General features: G+C 34.5%; 1 protein-coding gene and 1 non-coding gene across 2 annotated transcripts; one reads left to right on the top strand and one right to left on the bottom strand.

Moving 5' to 3' along the window:
- Positions 1-3,907: 3,907 nt before the first annotated feature.
- TRNAA-UGC (transfer RNA alanine (anticodon UGC)) lies at positions 3,908-3,980 on the bottom strand. The gene has a single exon. It is a non-coding gene; the product is annotated as a tRNA-Ala (tRNA).
- A 33-nt stretch (positions 3,981-4,013) lies between these two features.
- LOC131149267 (uncharacterized) lies at positions 4,014-17,011 on the top strand. The gene is made up of 13 exons (XM_058099570.1): positions 4,014-4,227; positions 4,336-4,431; positions 4,611-4,688; positions 12,465-12,545; positions 12,627-12,846; positions 12,946-13,004; positions 15,162-15,211; positions 15,313-15,400; positions 15,505-15,765; positions 15,866-15,958; positions 16,100-16,204; positions 16,401-16,517; positions 16,633-17,011. Exons 1-13 carry the CDS (start codon positions 4,162-4,164, stop codon positions 16,702-16,704), a joined length of 1,386 nt encoding a protein of 461 aa, XP_057955553.1. The 5' UTR covers positions 4,014-4,161; the 3' UTR covers positions 16,705-17,011.
- Positions 17,012-18,218: the final 1,207 nt, after the last annotated feature.

Genomic DNA, 18,218 nt, shown 5'->3' with positions numbered 1-18,218 from the left:
CAACTGTATAATCATAATACTTTGTAAGTACTGTAAAGCATAGCCACTGTATATATATATATATTCTGTAAAACATGGCATAGGAAAATACTGTAAAACATATTTCTGTACTATGTCTATATTCTCAAGCCACACAGTAATCTTAAAACATATTAATCATACTTAAATAAACTGTATAAATCTCCGCTGTGATTATTACTCTGGTATAACATTTATAACTTATACTAAAATCATACTTAAATAACCTAGCATAACATATTTTCCTTACCTGACTACTGGAAAGCCCCTATGGTATACTGGCCTAACACCCACAAGGCTTCCTATACAACACCCTGAAAACAACATTTGCCAGAACAGAATATCAGTATTTCTTTGCCTACACAATTTCCTATAACTGCTAGAAAGCAAAAAACTGAATAAAAGACCTTACCCTGGATTTGGGATGAATTTCAACTTCGTTTCACCAAAGATTCGCTCTGGCATACTCGAAGAGAACTCTGCCAGGAACGTCATGGTGGCTTCAGATCGTCGATTCGGCAACTGATGGGGCCGAAATCGAAGAGAGAAGTGGGAGAGACCGTAGAAGAGAGAGAGAAGCGCTGAAATTGGATAAAAATTCGAGTTTTCACTATTTATAGGGCCAGATTCGTTAACGAGACATGTCACCTCATCGACGAGTCCTTAAGTAATTTCGTCGACAAACCTTACCTCCTCGTTGACAAAATTCAGACACCCAAAACCTCTCTCGGCATCTTCTCGTCGACGAATCTTGTCTTCGTCGACGAGGTCCTCTTATGCCTTCGTCGACAAATCCCCTGTGTTCGTCGACGAGGCCCTTGAAAAATTCTCTTCCTCTTTATTATTCAAATAATATTATTATTCGGGTTGTTACACCATGGATCTAAAGACCTAGGATCCAGGCCTACTTTAACCTGGATTCGTTGATCTATTGATCTGAGCCCATTTGACTTAAAACCCAAGAGCTCAATTAATTAACCCAAAGATGGTGGCCCCATTTGGGTCTGGCTTAGCCCAACTTCGTCCTAGTCCAACTAGTTTAAACCCAACCAGTTATTAATTAAGTTTAACCAAATCTTGCCCTAGTTTAAATAATCAAATTTGGGTTCACACTTATTTGTTTCTCATGAAGTCAAGAGAAATTAAATAGATAAAATAGGAAAAGGGGTTTACCATAGGATTCAAATTTAGGTTTGGAAAATGGGGATCAATTTGCTTTTTTCTTCTTCTTCTATTTGTTGAATATGCAAAATAAAAAGAGAGTAAAGTTGAGAGAATGAAAATGAAAGAAATTAAAATGGAGAAATCAAAAAGAAGAAAATGATGGAAAATAAAGATGAGAGAGAACTGTGAAACATGAGTCCGGAGATAAAAACAGAAAAAAAGAGGCATAGGTTCGAAGATGATGAGAGAGAGATTTGTGAATTGAGAAGGTGAGATTGAAGAAAGATGAGAGAGATATGTGAGGAGAAGAGTAGGGGAAATTATTAGGTTAACCAAGTTATATTTTAAACAAGCGATCATACTATTGAGCCTAAAATGATTTTGAGTTATTTTATGGAATAATGACTTAATATCAATAATATGTAATTCACAATTATTCAAATACTATGATATGATTGGTTGTCTAAAATATAACATAATTATAGATTGACTAACTTAATAATTTTTTCTTTTAGTTACAAACTACTCCAATTCTAACATATGGACATGTAAAGGGGAGGGAATGAGAAAAAAGTTTAATAAATAAAATTAAAAAAAAAAATTGTGGGGCTCGCATGAGACTAAAAAGAAAGGAATTTAAAAAATGAATTGAAAATGATTAAAAAATTAGTGGGGCCCTGTGCCTATGCTAAGATAAAGGAGAGGAGAAAAAGTAAATATAAATGTTAGAAAAAACTTGTGGGCTTGCATGGGCCCCTTCCATTGTGCTAGAGAGAGAGAGAGAGAGAGAGAGAGAGAGAGAGAGAGAGAGAGAGGGACAAAAGCTTTAAACAAAAAAAAAAATTGGTGCAAAAAGTAAATAAATAAAAACCTAATGTCACATGTTAGCACTAGATTTGGTGCTATGGTTCAAGATTTTTAGGGGAGAAAGTAGGAAAGAGATTCTTTCCGGCATGAGCCTCACTCAAGAGCAAAACTCCATTTGTGCTCACTCTCTTATGTTATGCTTCATGGTTGGGTAAGCTGGTCCATTGCAAATCAAAATTTTGTTAAATAATTAAATAAATAATATGTTGATTATAATGACACACAATTTAAGATTCATGTTTCTTATGTTTTGTAAAAAAACAAGAAACTAATTCATCAAAGAAAACTTCTTACATTAATTTTTATTTATTAATTTATTATTTATGATATTAATATATCAATAATATAAATATATTTGCAAGCATCATTTTTTTTAAAAAAAGAAACATTAATAGTCACTAAAAACCCTCAAATATAAATTAATTCATTACTTACTTGAACCCCCATCTTCATCTTCCAAGTGCAACTCTTTTATGAGGAAGACCCTGGTAATAGTGTCCCTAGACATCAATTTATTAGAGTCTCCCTCCACTATCTTGGCGAGTCATTGGAAATAAATCACCATGCTTAGCTCTTTCTCTCTCTCTGGCTTTCGGGAAACGACATATGACTTCTTCAATAACGTGGTATTCAATAATCAATTTTTAAAAATCTTTTCATAGTCTCAACATACTAGTTTTTAGATTATGACCAAAATAGTCCTTATTGGAGACATCTAGTAAAACCAATTTATCTTGGTCTACCTAAGCTTAGGAACAACACCATTTAAACAGAGCTAAGGGTGCAAGCCTCTTTAACATTGTAGATCAATATGGTGGTTTGGAAGAAGGGGGTTTGAGATGGAAGGGGAGTATGCAATGAAATTTGGATTCAAAGGTGTACAATGTGTTAAAGATGAGTCATGCGAGGCATGTGTGGTATGCGACAGTAGGCATAAAAATCCAGACATTGCAAAATTTGGAAAACACAAAGATCAGTGGAAGCAACAAATAAGGTATAAAAAAGACTACATGTGAGGGGTAATTAATTCAGCATGAATATTACTAATTGGATTATGTTCGGGTTGGATAACCTATTGGATTTGAGTTTTCTTGATGATTTTTTGTTTTTTGTTTTTAACTAGTTAGTGTATGTGCGGTGCACGAGAAATTATGTATTTTTGTGCTCCAAAATTTTCATGGAGATTCCCCGAGGGACACTATGCCTAAGATCATGTTCTTTGCGCCACACCTTCTTGGAGAGTTAAACCAATAAAGAATGACATATTTTGTATGTAGACAAATATATTTTTTAAAACAGATTGTAAAAACAAGTTTATTTCTATTGTCAGTTTTCTATCTATGTCACAAATTTTCAGTTATTTGTCAAAAAATTGAAAACTAGATTTTATGGTTTCAATTTATTTTAGCAACTTATTGACAGAAATTTTAATATTCAAAAATAGGTTTTTTAGATTAAATTATTTATCTTATACGTTTTTAAATTAAAATTAAATGATAATATGAATATAAATACAATTAAATAAAAAAATATGCATAAATTATAATAAAACAAATTAAAAAATATTTTTACTATTTTTCAATTGTCATGTCCAATAAAATTTATATTGTAAAGTAAATTTTGAAAGTAAAACAATTAGATAAAATAATCATAATAAAATTTATTTTTATTATAGTAATTTTTTCGTGTATATTATTTATAATTTTATTAATTTTAAATTATATTTTTATAAATATTTTGATTTAAATAACGATAACCAAAAGATTGAAAATAAAAATCACGTTATAATGGAGATGCAGGGGCCAAATAACGATAATGGCAGCAACCAAAAAGTGTGAAAATCAAATTCATGTTATAATGGAGATGCACGGGATCGAACCCTGCACCTCTCGCATGCAAAGCGAGCGCTCTACCATTTGAGCTACATCCCCGCGTTGGTTGCTGAAATAAAGTTTATATAACAGAAAGAAACTCCATTCCTTTCGGCAGAGGAACGAGACGACCCTGCCGAGCTTGGGATTGCTAAAAACCTCTCCGGCTTACGGCTCTCCTTCGAGCTGTCTACTTCCCTCTGCAGTCCTCCCACTTCTTCTATCTTCAGTTCGGTCTCTAATGGATTTCCAGGTGGTCGTCTTGGCTGGAGGCACTTCCAAGAAACTCGCTCCTCTCGTCTCCAAGGTTCCCCTACTCCTTCCCTTCGCTTCGCTCAATTATGCAATCCCATCTTCATTGCACATTCTCCTCTCAAATTCCTCCGCTTTGTATTTTTTTTTTTTTTCACTGCAGGAAGTTCCCAAGGCATTGCTTCCCGTGGCCAACCGCCCCGTCCTCTCTTATGTTCTCGAGCTTTTGGAGCTCAGCAACCTTAAAGACATTATTGTGGTTAGCTCCTCTTTCTCCATCTGCCCCGTTCTGCCCAAATTTTTAGTATACAGTTGCATTTGCATTCCAATGTATCCATGCCCATACTTGCTCTTTCTATTTTTTTTTTTAAAATTATTTTTAAAATTTTTCTTGGTGTGATTTAGGGTTTTTAATTTGCTTACTAACATGGGTTGTAGGTGGTTGAAGGGGAAGGTGCAGTTTTACGTGTAGGCGGTTGGATTCCAGCGGCATATGCTGATCGTTTGCATGTGGAGGTAACAGGCTCGCTAAACTTGATGAGTATGAGGCAATTTTAACATGGTTAATTGATGCATAAGTTGAGAAAGAATTCTTGGAAAACAAAATGGCTCTCTTATCATTTTGCAAGTATTTTGATATTTTCTTTACTTATAAGAGTTAAAAATGAAAGTTTTGGTCTTTAAAAGAATGAAATTTTGGAACTGCTACCCAATGCGTGCCTAGGGAAGGTAATATCCAACATATTGTGTTTTGCCCCACTTTTATGCATCGTTAGACTGTTATGGTTTTTCATTTTGGGAATGACAAGCCTTGCACTTGAATCACAAAAGAGAGACTTTTGGAGACATTTACTTGGGATTGAACTGAAAGATGAAAGAGTATTCATTGTTTCTTTGGCTTTAGGCTGAGCTGAAGTGATTGCGGAGAGCAGCTTCTCTTCTAATCTTGTATGAAGCATTGTTGCCTCTAGAGGTTGGTTGTCTCCATATTGGATGCCAATAGTTGTTGGACCTTTCTGGGACATTTGTCAAGCACTTAAAAGAAACATATGTGATACTTGCATATAGCTAGTTTGACTTTGAAGATGAATAAAATATTTTTAACTATTAAATAAATATTTAATCAGCTAAATTATTAAACAAACCAACACTAGTGAAGAAATCAAACATCCTTTAAAATGATTACACTTTTATCTGAATATTTTTTATCATATAAGCCTTTGATTCTTGTTATATGTATTTGAATCGAATATGGTAAACTATTCATGTCTATGTTAAAAAAATATGCATTTAATTATAAACATATCCTAGCCACACCATATCTTAAATTTTCAAGAATTTACATATATGTGCATTTTCCTGCATGTAGCTTATGCCCTTGTATCCATATCTATGCTTTATATCTACTAATGGAGTATGGATTTGAATGATTTATCACTGTCTCTGGTTTTTTGAAGGACTTGTCTGAGGTGTTCCTTAATTCTTTGGCTTTTAGGGCTTGTCAGTCATTGATTGTTAAATCAGTGATATGCCTCTCTAGTTGTTTTGAATGTGATCCTCTGAGCAACCACTGCAACCCATTTTGGTGACCTTGACCTATTAAGCGTCACTGTTTACATTACCTTGTTTCTAAGGTGATACCTAACATTGACATCTTTCATAGTAGCGAGAAAGAATAAAGTACTAGGCTGTTCATTTGGATTCTCACATTCTAATTGCTTTCTCCTTCTTCCCATTGGTGTATAGCCAAAATCGCTGAAAGTTTTCTCATAGGCGAACCTCACATTTCCAAGTTGTCTACTTGCCGTTATATACAAGCTTGAAAGGTTCTTGGTTCTATTATGACATGATCTCAATCCCGTGGTTACATTCTATTGGGTTGGTTGTATGTGAGTTTGAGTTATTCATGCAATAGTTTATAACACGGGATTTTAAAAAGGAAATCATGTGGCTGGTGATAAAACTATAAGTTTTATTTATTTATTTATTTTTTCCAAAACATTCTACGCATGTGGGACTTGTTATTGTGATGCTCAGATGCCCCCTTCATGATCTAAGTTTTAGAAGCTTCTAAGAATTAGTGCTTCCTTTTAAGATATAGACATGTAACACTCATTTTAGGATTTTTTAATCCTTCAAGAAACCCAGTTGAAGTTTTTTCCTTCTTGGTGGTGACGTGGTGTATTGTTTGTTTGAAGTCAAACAGTGGCACTCATTTAAGGATTTTTTAATCCTTCAGAAATCTGGTGGAAGTTTTTCTTCCTCGTTGATGTACTATTTGAATGGATTCAATTTGGAGCATGATTTCATTTTTGATAAATGATTTTGTGTTAAATATAGACCCTTGGTTTGAATGTAATATTGGATTGTAATGTTATGTGTAGTTTGTTTTGATGTCTCAGTTTTGTCAATAGTCTTAGTTAGGTTGCCATGCTTCTACAATGCCTCAATTTTAGGTTATGTTTTTGATTGTGGTAGTTTGGAATTCTAATAGGGCTTGAGTAGACACAAATCTTTGATGAAACACAAAGATGCTATACATTGTTACAAAGATGCTATACATCTGCCTTCGAGCTTTTGGTGAATCCACTAAATTATCTTCATTTGGTTTTGAAGAAATAATCATTTATTGCATTTGTTAAAAAGGAGGATAGTTCTGGTTGGGATGTACTTGGAGCCTAAGACTGAAGTGAAGGCTGCCATGAGATAGAAAAGTTTACTAGAAACCAAGATTTTAAATTTGCCCTAAGATAGAAAGGTTTACTAGAAACCAAGATTTTAAAGTTGGCCTAAGATAGAAAGGTTTACTAGAAAGCAACTTTTTAAATTTGGCCTAGCCCAAAGACACTTAATAGCTCACTTCACTTTCAGCCTTTCCAATGAATTTTCCTTTCCTTCAAACTCTCTAGCATTCCTTTCCCTCCTATAATCCAAAACAGGGCTAGAGGAATGGCATTTGGCTGGTCTTTAAGCCTTATCGCACTTCTGGATCCCCATCTAGCTTGAGGCTATCATCCACTCCTATCCTCAACCAGCCAATCCATTCCTAGTGCAGTAGAGGCCAAAGATCAAAGTACTCTTACCCATTTGTAGTATAAGAGAAGATGGTTTATAACTTCACAGTTTCTCTTGCATAAGAAACACCTATTAACTGTACAAACACCTCTTAACATTGAATTATCAGTGCCAAATTCAATGGTTAGGATTCTTTCCTAGGTAGCGTCCACACAAATGAAGCCACCTTTGTTGAAACTTTTGTTTCTTTCTGAAGGAAAAAGTTTGCTTGTCCTACCTTCCCTTCCCTTCTTTCAATACATGAGTTCTAGGACTTCACTGAAAAACTTTAATTTTTTGAATGAACCTGCACAATTTGTTCCCTCCCATTCACCTGTCATTGAGAGACTCTGAGTATTCCTCCTTTGCTGCATCTCTAAAATTCCTTCTCAACCATAAGGCCCACCTTGTTTAATCTTCTTGGACTTGGTCTCCAAACAGCCGCTTACCATTGTATAATTATCTATAGAGCCTAAACATCTTTTGAAATTGACAATTTTTAGGGTATTTGATCCAGACAAAACATCATGCCAAAGGAGCATTTGAAGATCATCGCCAATTTCAAAAGAAACATCGTTGTAAAACTCTTCTCAACTCCGAACCATTCCTAGCTACTATGCAATTTTGGCTTAATAGTTCCCAATGTAACAATTTTGGATCCTTTCTGAATTTGTTATACATTTTTTTTTTCCCTTTTAGGTTTTTGAATGTCGTGTAAGTTTTTTGTGCTTGGTTGACTTCCCCTCAAAAAAGAAAGAAAAAGGGGGGGGGGGGGGGTGGGGAAGAAGCCTTGCCTTGGCTAGTTGGATCTATTTAATTGGCAGGGACAAAACACTTCCAAAAAACAAATTTTCATTAACTTGTGGTCAACCTAGCAAATCTAGGTTTAACTTGGCTGAACTTGACTGATCGAATGGATGGGTTAAGTTCACCTAGAAAGCTCATTAAAAAATAAAAAAAATAATGTGGTTTGTTGTAAAGGTTTGAAGCTTGCCCAAAGTGGAAGGAGAGTCAAGTGGCTTACCAAGTACCTTTTTTTTGGTGATAGAAAAGTAAATCTATTGAGAAAAAAAAGGAGGAGAGAATTTAAGAAAGGAGGACAATTTGTCCTTCAACAACAACCACCATAAGTCTTAAGTCCCATTAGGTAGGGTTGGTTACATGATTTTTTTTTCGCCAATTCACTTGATCAAGAACATTTTTCTCCTTTAGCTTAAGAGCTATTAAATCCTTCCTCACTATTTAATTCCATGTCATTTTATGCCTACCCCTATCCCTTTTCATGCCAAAAAACAATAACTAACTCTTTCCTTCTCATAGATGCACTATTAGGCCAACGTTTCAAATGCCCAAACTATCTAAGCCTCGCCTCCCTTATCTTGTCTTCGATCGGTGCTATTCCTAGTTTATTGCATGTATGCTTGTTCCTTAATTTATTTTTAATGTTATGCCACTTATCCACCTTAAGATTTGTATATTGGAAACTTTTTACTTTTTGTGCATGCTGTTTCTTGGTTGCCCAACATTTTGTTCCATAAAGCATAGTTAGCTGTCTTATAGAAATTTCCCTTTAATTTTAACATTCTATGATCAAAAAACACACCTAACGCACTCCTCCATTTTACCAACTTGCTTAATAGATGCAAGATAATGTAAACAACTAGTGCAATTAATTTCTTGATTATCAAGTTTAATCTTTTCTCTAATATTCCTTATGTTATTGAAATTTCATTTCATATATTTTGTCTTATTCCTATTTATTATAAAACCTTTACTGCTCATTGGGTTCGTGGAATAGCTGTTTCTTGAAATAAGATAGAATACAGTGAAAATTTTGGGAATGTAGCCATGTAGGTATAAGCTATTCCTTGTCTATTTCTTGTTATCATTCAACATGTAATAAGAAAATAGGCATTCTTATGCTGAAATTTGGGAATAGTTATTCCTTGTCTATTCCTTGTTATGAACTCAAATTGTTTTACATTGTTAATATAATTTTTTTTTTTTGTATAATTAGTTGTAACTAACCTACTGTAACTAATCTATTCTTAAGAATAGACATTCTGCAAACTGAACGTATGGTTAGACTCTAAAGTGTTTCTCCAAAGTTTCAACTTATATTCCGCTTCACTCTTTCATCAAACAAGACTATATCATTTGCAAACAACATACACCAAGGGATCTCGTTTTGGATATTCCTAGTGAGTTCATCAATTACTAAAGTAAAAAGCTTTGGACTTAAGTAGAACCTTGATTGTGCACATATTTTGATTGGAAACTCTCTAGATTCCCCTCTTACAGTCCTAATGCTAGTTGTTACTTTATCATACATATCCTTAATGATTTCAGAATATCTATTGCAAACTCCCTTCTTTTCTAAAGCCTACCAAATAACTTCTTTAGGTACTCCATGGGCTTTCTTTAGGTCTATAAAAATCATATGCAACTCATTCTTCTTTTTCCTAAACTTTTCCATTAGTCTTCTTAAAAAGATAAATAACTTTTGTTGTTGATCCTCCATGCAGAAAACCAAATTGATTCTTTGAAACCCTCGTTTCTAGTCTTATTCTTTGTTCAATAACCCTTTTCCATGGTTTCATCGTATGACTCATAAACTTAATTCTTCTATAATTATTACAATTTTGTATATTGCCTTTGTTTTTGTATACAGGTATTAACGTGTTTTTCCTCCATCCCTTCAGCATTTTCTTGACTTTTATAATAATGTTGAATAGATTAGTTAGCCATATACTTGCTTTATTCCCTAAGCATTTCCAAACCTCAACTGATTTATTATATGGTCCTATAAATTTCTCGCTTTTCATATTTTTTAAAGCCATCTTAACTTCAAGGATTCTAATTTTGTGAATAAATCTCCTATTTTTAGTCTTTTTCTCATTTGCACTTAAAGTTCAAGCTTTCAGTTTGGTTTTCATTAGACAACTTATCAAAGTATCTTTGCCACCTCTCTTTTATGCCTTTTTCTTTAGTTAAGATATTATCATTCTCATCTTTTATGCATTTCACATTCATAAATCTTTGCATTTTTTTTTTTTTTCTCTAGCTCTAGCAAGTTTATAGATGTCTCTTTCTCCTTCATTTTTATCTAGTCTAGCATATAAAGTATCATAAGCTCTATGCTTAGCTTTAGTAATGACATTTTTTGCATTTTCTTGCCTCTTGGTGCTTTTCAAGGTTTTTTATGTTCTTTCAATTTTGCCATGTTTTATACTAGCTTCTTTTTGTCTTAATGACTTTTTTTACTTGATTCCATCACCAACTTTCTTTACTACTGAAGTATCTTCTTTTGGACTCGCCTAAAATCTCTTTTGCTATTTTATGATAGAGTTAGCCATTCTAATCCAATAGTGCTTGCAGCTACCTTATCCCTCATTGTCCAATCACTCTTTGATCATTTTATCTTTGAATTTCATTATATTTTTCCCCATTATATATTTCCCCTTCAAGCTCCACAGCCTAGTTCTCTTGTGATGATTTATGTTGCCTTTTCTTTTCCATTTTTTATTTTGTGTGTGTGTGTGTGTGTGTATAATACTAGGACTTTGTTGTGTAGCCAAACTTAAGATAACTTTACAATCCTTACAAGATAGATGATCCCCTTTCCTAGTTAAGAAGAAATCTATTTGACTTCTATTTTTCCTACTATTGAAAGTTTAGGTATTCAATATAACCGAATCATAAGACAGGAAAATCTAAAATTTTTTCATCGGTCTCATTTTTATCTCCATATTTGTGGCCTCCATGTATCCTCTCATAACTTGCATCAACCTTTCCAACGTGTCCAGTAAAATAAACTTCTATGAATGTCTTTTTAGACGTTGGTATCCCTTGTAAACCACTATCCATGTCTTTCCAAAATTGCTTTAGGGAGCATATGCACTAATGACATTTACTATCTCTAGGACTAGAACTGTCTTGATTTTTATGTTCCTATCCCCTATTGTTTTAACATCTAGACCCCGCATACGCGGGAGCTTTGTGCGCCGGGCTGCCCTTTTGCACTGCCTTTTAGGTCTTACAATGATTCCCACGCCTTTTTATGTTTCTCTTTTCTAGTGTACCAAAGTTTCTTTTTTATTGAAGGATAAGTTATTAAAGGACAACTTGTCCTTTAATAAAAAAGAAAAAAATTAGAAAAGAGCTGCCCTCAAAAGTCTTAGAAAACTATTCAAAAAAGACACCCTTTGAAAATATTGGAATCCAAAACCCAAAGAGAAACTACAAAAAGCTCCCTATCTCAAACCAACTCGCTTTGAGACAAGTAGTTTGGTTATAGGATGTTTCTCTTTAGATTTGGTTTAGTTTTGTTTCTTATTTGGAAAATTTTATTTGTTAGAAAACTCTCTTTTTTAAGAAGTCTCTAATTTTGATAAATTTTCTAATATTTTAGGAGTTACCGTTTTAGTGAAGTTTCACTTTGAGTTCATTAGAACCCATTTTTTGAGTTGTTAATCCAGAGAAATCAGTGTCCTAGTTAGTTTTTTCTATTGGTTAGGTTTGTTTTCATGAGGTATCATCCTCTGTAGAAGTGTCTTAATCTTAAAACCAGCATTGTTAAGACCAAAGAGTTGGGCAGAAAAGGGGGAGAAGCTGTCCTTTCATGGAGCTGGATCCTCCAGAACCACTAGTCTTTAGATTCAATTCCTACTCACCATCTTTTGAAAATATCGCTGATCAGGGGGAAGGCGGGGGGGAGTTATTGCCTAATAAGCCTATTTATTTTTTTCACTAAATAGACTATTAAATTAAAATCCCTAGTCTGTCCTGCATCAACACTATACTGGCTGCAGAAATTTGTACTTGACAGAATGCGTAATTTGGCGGCTATGATTATCATGACATTGGTTTAGCAACTGGTTTGCTTGCTGATGTGGGCTGTTATTGCTTCAGCTGCTATACATGTCAGCATTTAAGATAATTTTGAATTAGTTTTAGGTGGTGAAAAATGGTTTATTAAACACCAATTGCTTTCTTTTGCAGAATACAAGAAAACCATCTTCTGTTTGCAGAATCTTCAGTTTTCCCTATTAAGAAAGGGACTTTATTTGCCCTTTTATGGAAGCTTGCTATACCTGCACGTTCTCATCACATATTGCATTTGCTAGAATTATAAAAACATCCCATTGCTGTGAATACTGTAGTTTTGATATTTTGACCAGAAAGTACATCTTTTCCCTGCTTGAGACATTTGTTTTTTTGTTTTCTTCACTGTCACAGGTTGCTGCAGTCCCGGAGGATGTTGGAAGTGCTGGTGCACTTCGGGCCATTGCTCCCCACCTGACTGCAAATGATGTTTTGGTTGGGGTCCACTCTTTTATTGTATTTTTTAAGTATGGAATATTTTTCCTTGACAGCCATTGATTCTTTATGTTTCTGCAGGTTGTGAGTGGTGATCTTGTTTGTGATGTTCCTCCTGGAGCAGTGGCAGCTGCTCATAGACGACATGATGCAGCGGTGACTACAATGCTTTGCTCTACTCCCATCAGCGGATCATCTGAGTCAGGATCCTCTGGTGGGAAGGACAAAGCTAGAAAACCGGGGCGCTGCAACGTTATAGGGCTGGACCCCACAAAACAATTTTTATTATATTTTGCTACTGGTTAGATTTATGTAAATTACGTTATTTTATTTTATTTTTGGGTGTGTTACTTGTTATATCCTTGTGCAGAATTATTTATAATTTTTTACCCCTTGTCAGGAGTTGAAGTTGAGAAGGACATTCGGGTTCAGAAGAGCATACTCCGTGCAGTTGGACGGGTAAATGGCTTTCCAACTTTTTATATTCCTTTGCATTTTATCTGGAAAACTTTTCCAGCAGATGCATCTGAAGGCAATATCTATTACATTTCATATAAAATGCACATTGCGTGGTGTGAGGATTGGTGTAATCCCCAGAGGGGGGTGAATTGGATTTTAAAAATTTTTTCAGAATAATTAAACCAATTCACCAAACAAGATCCCAATCAAAATATAAATGTGTGTATGTAAAACAATCACAATAAAATAAACAACATACACATACGGAAATTTAAATAGTGTAGGGAGAGAGAATAACACCGAGATTTAATGAGGTTCAGCTATACCTGCCTATGTCCTCGCTTTGGGCAAATCATCCAAGGATTCCATGATAACACTCTTTCAAATAGGGTGGAGCCCCTCTCTCCAAGTGATACCCCCTCGCTTGTTCCACTCCTTTTAGACAGAGCCACCTCTCAAGTGATGTCCCCTCACTTGGTACGGATCACACCGTAAACACTCCTTCAATAGGGTAGAACCCCCCTCTCCAAGTGATGTACCTTCACTTGGTACGGTTCACAACCTGAACTGCAAATATAAATTGAAAATGAAATTTTTGCGTACAATAGAATGCTTCTCCAAAGCCAATGTGTACAGTTGAAAAACTATATGCACTCTTAAATGATTTTAAGATGAAGCTCGGTAGAGTTAGGGTTTACTCTAAAAAACATTTCCAAGTAAAATGAGAGTATATATTATATATTCTTTGAGAAAATATGTATATTATAAAATGCTCCAAAGATTTAAACCCAATAAAAGATTTCTCCAAATAATATGTTTCAAAATAAGTGTAGGAGAAGTTAGGGTTTTTTTCTCAAAAATATTTTGCAAATCAATAAGAATTTGGAAAATGATTTTCTTTCAAGATTGACCTTTGATAAATTAAATGCAAGAAGTTTTTCAAGCAAGATATATATCAATGGATATATGCCCAAAGCCTTCTTGAATAACTCACAAAATTTCTCAAAAAATGATTTTCAAAAAGAAAGGAGAAATTTGATCTTTGAAATATCACAAGATTACAAAGGCTTTCAAGCAATATATATGAATGAGATATAAGTTCAAGCCTTTTAAAAAATAACTCAAAATTTTTTTTTCCCAAAAATATTTTCAAAAGAATGTAGGAGAAGTATAGCTTTGATCTCCAAAAATGAGTATAAAATACAAGTAAGAATCAAAGAATTTTCAATTAAGCTTTCAAAATAAATCTTTAACCTTTTTTAAGTTAATTGGCAAGATATTTATAGGCAAACCACAAATATGTCCGTAATATGACTGTTGGGAATTAAAATAATATTTTAATTCAAATTTTTCTGACCGTTGGAGCTCAAAATTGCCTGAACCCGAGAGGTCCAGTCGATTGGCCCTAGGGCGATTTCCATTTTCGCGAGGAACAGTTTGCTGGGCCTTATGATCCGCTCTGCCGAGTCATCCTTCGTATGAAGGACGGTTGACTGGGCCCTTTATAATTTGGCCAATCACATTGTCCGGTCGACCTGGCTTTTACAAAAACATGAAATTTGACCATTTACACTATTCGGTCGACCAGGCTAAACCATCCGGTCGATTGATCCCTTTTCAAAAAATGAGTTTTACATTTGTTTTAATTTCAAAACCCCTTTAAATCTTTTGAAATAAGTTTAACTTTGTAAATAAAAAGTTTTCATGAAAAACGTGGGTGCCTAGGGTCAATCTAAGGTCATATGATGAGCGTCAATTTAAATTCAAATGAAATGCATGCACATATGAAACCTAAAGTTATTACAACTTAAAAATGTAAGTCTTCAAGCTTTGCTCTTCTGATGTTCATGGAATACACCGAATGATGTGCGCGTTTAAGTGCTTCACGGCTTCCATTTGCTGTGATTTGTCATTATCAAAATAGGCTCAGTCCAAGGCTTCTTGAGTTCAACAAATTTATGACTGCCTGCATCTTTCCTCTCATTTTCATTTCCTTTATTTATTTATTTTTTTGATTTCTAGCTGAAGATTTTTTTTCCTCAGTTCTGATGAAAATAAGGTAATTAGAAAATGAGAGTCCAAGTTAGAAGTCTAATGCTAAAGTTGACAGGATTCTTTGGTTATTTCTTTATTTTTCCCCTTTGTCCCTCCTTGTAGATGGAACTCCGAGCTGATCTCATGGATGCTCATTTATATGCATTCAAGAGGTTTGAGGTTTTGCTTTTCTTCTTCCAAAATGATTTCATCTATACATTTTTCCAAATTGAACGTGTTTTATTAAATAGTTTTTCCTCTGATTCTCATCCAGGTCTGTATTACAAGAAGTTCTGGATCGAAAGGATGCATTCCAAAGCTTAAAGCAGGATGTATTGCCATATCTTGTCCGAAGCCAGCTGGTTAGTTGAGTTGATAAGGTCCATGCATAATAATGTTCGGTGTGTTTTGTCATTTCTCTGCATCAATTCTTTGAACTGGTTCATATATCTTCTGTGAAAATTAGAGGTCAGAAGTATTGTTGAATGGCACATCACAAGCAGAAGAAAATGGAAATGAGAAGGTTGCTTCCCAAAACAATCAATTAATGCTATCTAAAATCCTGGGTAATTCATGCACTCCAAGCTTTCATGAACTCTATAAACTGGGTTCTAATGGTTCTGCTCCTGCTCGACAAACACATAAATGCTGTGTTTATATTGCCAGCAATAACAAGTACTGTGCACGGCTGAATTCTATTCAAGCTTTCAGCGACGTAAATCGGGATGTGAGTTTCTACCGGTTGTTTTGGTTTTGTAACATTACATTGGCATGGCCCTTGTGAGTTCTGACTGATCTGATGGAGCTGATTTTCATTTAATGTTTAGGTCATAGGAGAGGCTAGTCACCTTTCAGGGTACTCTTTTTCTGTTCATAACAACATTATCCACCCCTCAGCAGAGCTTGGATCAAAAACCACTGTGAGTTGGAAATTTTCATAAGTAGTCTTGGTTACAGAACTGCTTATATAACATTCGTATGATTAGCTTATATGATTGAACACTATGGAAAGGTTGAGGTTATCTTGTTTGTATACTTACCAGGTAGTTTGATGGTTTTAGGTGGGACCACATTGTATGCTCGGCGAAGGTTCACAAATGGGTGACAAATGTAGTGTGAAACGGTCTGTTATTGGCCGTCACTGCAGGATAGGTTCCAATGTGAAGGTATGGTGGTCTTTCTGTCATAAAAAGCAAATATATTATTAATGTTATTTTTGGAAAAAAATTATTTTCTATCTAGTGGCACTGATCTATTGTAATTCTGTCCTCCTCATGTAATACCTTGTCCTCTTCTAGTCAGAAAAATTAACTAACTACAAGGAAAGTAATGGTTATTTTCTGACTTTCATCATAACTGCAGGTGGTTAATTCGGTGGTTATGAACCATGTTACCATAGGTGATGGTTGTTCGATCCAAGGTTCTGTAATTTGCAGCAATGTGCAACTCCAAGAGCGTGTTGTATTGAGAGATTGTCAGGTTCTCTCTCTCTCTCTCTCTCACACACACACACACACACACACACACACACACATGAACACATACGCACAGAGATTTGCTTGGCATCTCATTATAAGCTTGAACTTTATTATAGGTTGGAGCAGGTTACGTGGTTCCTGCTGGTGGTGAGTACAAGGGGGAGTCCTTGGCAAAGAAAGAGAGATGAGAATCTCAAGGTGTTACCTCTGAACAAAGTCCCTGGTTGGAGCAGGTTTTTAGCTGAATGGAGTTGGGGAGTGTAAGATACGTTCTTGGCGGTGAAAGTGAAATGCCACCTTGATTAGTAATTTTAAGCTCCCATTTGTACCGTGTTTTTGGGTAATGGTCGTCTTTGATCAACTCCGACCAATGTATTTTTGCTGGTTAGGGGAGAGTTCAAATATTAGCTTCAATTTGTCATACATTTTTGTAAGCTTTGAGTAGGAATCTTTTGAGATCTCAATGAAAGTTATAACATCTCGAGTGTTGATTAAGTTAATAGTACAAACATCAGCCTAAGTTTTTTTTTTCCCCTTATACGAGTTTTAAGTATTCTGTTCTGTTTCTCCATTAAAATAGTTGTGTGCACACATATGCTTGTGTGCGTATCTACAATCATCCTGATGCCTGTATGTTTCCTTAAATATGTTGGAGGATTCGTCGGGAAGCATGATGTTGATAACTTCATAGAAGAATTTTGCTAGGGTAGATCAGAGTCGGAATAAGAATGAGAAGAAGAAACTGATAATTTTTAGTGTCATTTCTGTTTAAATACAGCTTCCCTTGCATGAAACTCCACCATCTAGTGCTGCTATACCTTCTGCCTTCCAACCAAGTACTATTCTCACTTACAACTTAAACAACCCAACTAACCATTTAATTACCAACTGTTTTTAAGTTTTAACTGACTTGAGCTAACTTCCTCCCCCATCAGGACGAAGCCACAGCATCCAAATTTGACATCTGCAATGCATTCCCACCTAGTTGTTCCTTCTTACCATTCTTTTAGATAAACAACCTGAGAATCTGTTTCTCACTATGTTTCTTCATTGCTCTTTTTCCATGGAGGGTGTGGAGTACTTTGTTTTAATTTATTATTACTATTACTACTTTTTAAAAGAATATTGAATGCATCAGGAATCATTTTTGAGGATCTTTTCGCTCTCTCTTTTTCATTGTCAAAAAGGCTAAATGCAACAAAAACAAAATAGGAAAAAATGGATACAAAAGGAAAGGCACGCCGGGTGGCTTCTCGTGGCTGTGTAAATTGCCTCTGACCCTAATTTGGTTGGCCTGATTTCATGTTTGCTTATGCAAAATATTACTTTTTCTAAGGCAAAAAAAATATCTCTGCAAAAAGGAAATAATTATAAAATTAGTTTCTTAGGATGAGTGTGACCCTCTTTTTTAATTCAAATTTTTATTTTTAAAAGTAAAAGTTGAGTCTATCGTGTTTAGTAAATAGTTCTATAACTTTTAAAATTTAGATTTTAGATTTTTTGAGAAGCTTTTAAAAGTTAAGAATATAAACTTTTAAAAGCAAAAATCTGACTTTTTTGTTGGAAGATAATTCTATTTCATGGACTTCGCTAATAATTTTTTAATATTACAAAATTATCCATTCACCTCCTCTGTCCTCTCCCACTCATATATATATATATATATATATATATATATATATATATATATATATATATATAT

Source organism: Malania oleifera, chromosome 2 (assembly GCF_029873635.1).
Source record: "Malania oleifera isolate guangnan ecotype guangnan chromosome 2, ASM2987363v1, whole genome shotgun sequence".
Taxonomy (NCBI): domain Eukaryota; kingdom Viridiplantae; phylum Streptophyta; class Magnoliopsida; order Santalales; family Ximeniaceae; genus Malania; species Malania oleifera.
The sequence above is the reverse complement of the archived record's forward strand: the minus strand, read 5'-3'. Positions and strand labels throughout refer to the sequence as shown.

What these genes read in the sequence shown, in the direction of transcription:
- LOC131149267 (XM_058099570.1), top strand. Translation starts at nt 4,162, where the DNA reads ATGGATTTCCAGGTGGTCGTCTTGGCTGGAGGCACTTCCAAGAAACTC. An exon ending in CTGATCGTTTGCATGTGGAG is followed by an intron (nt 4,689 to 12,464) that starts GTAACAGGCTCG and finishes TCACTGTCACAG; the next exon opens with GTTGCTGCAGTCCCGGAGGA. An exon ending in CATTTATATGCATTCAAGAG is followed by an intron (nt 15,212 to 15,312) that starts GTTTGAGGTTTT and finishes ATTCTCATCCAG; the next exon opens with GTCTGTATTACAAGAAGTTC.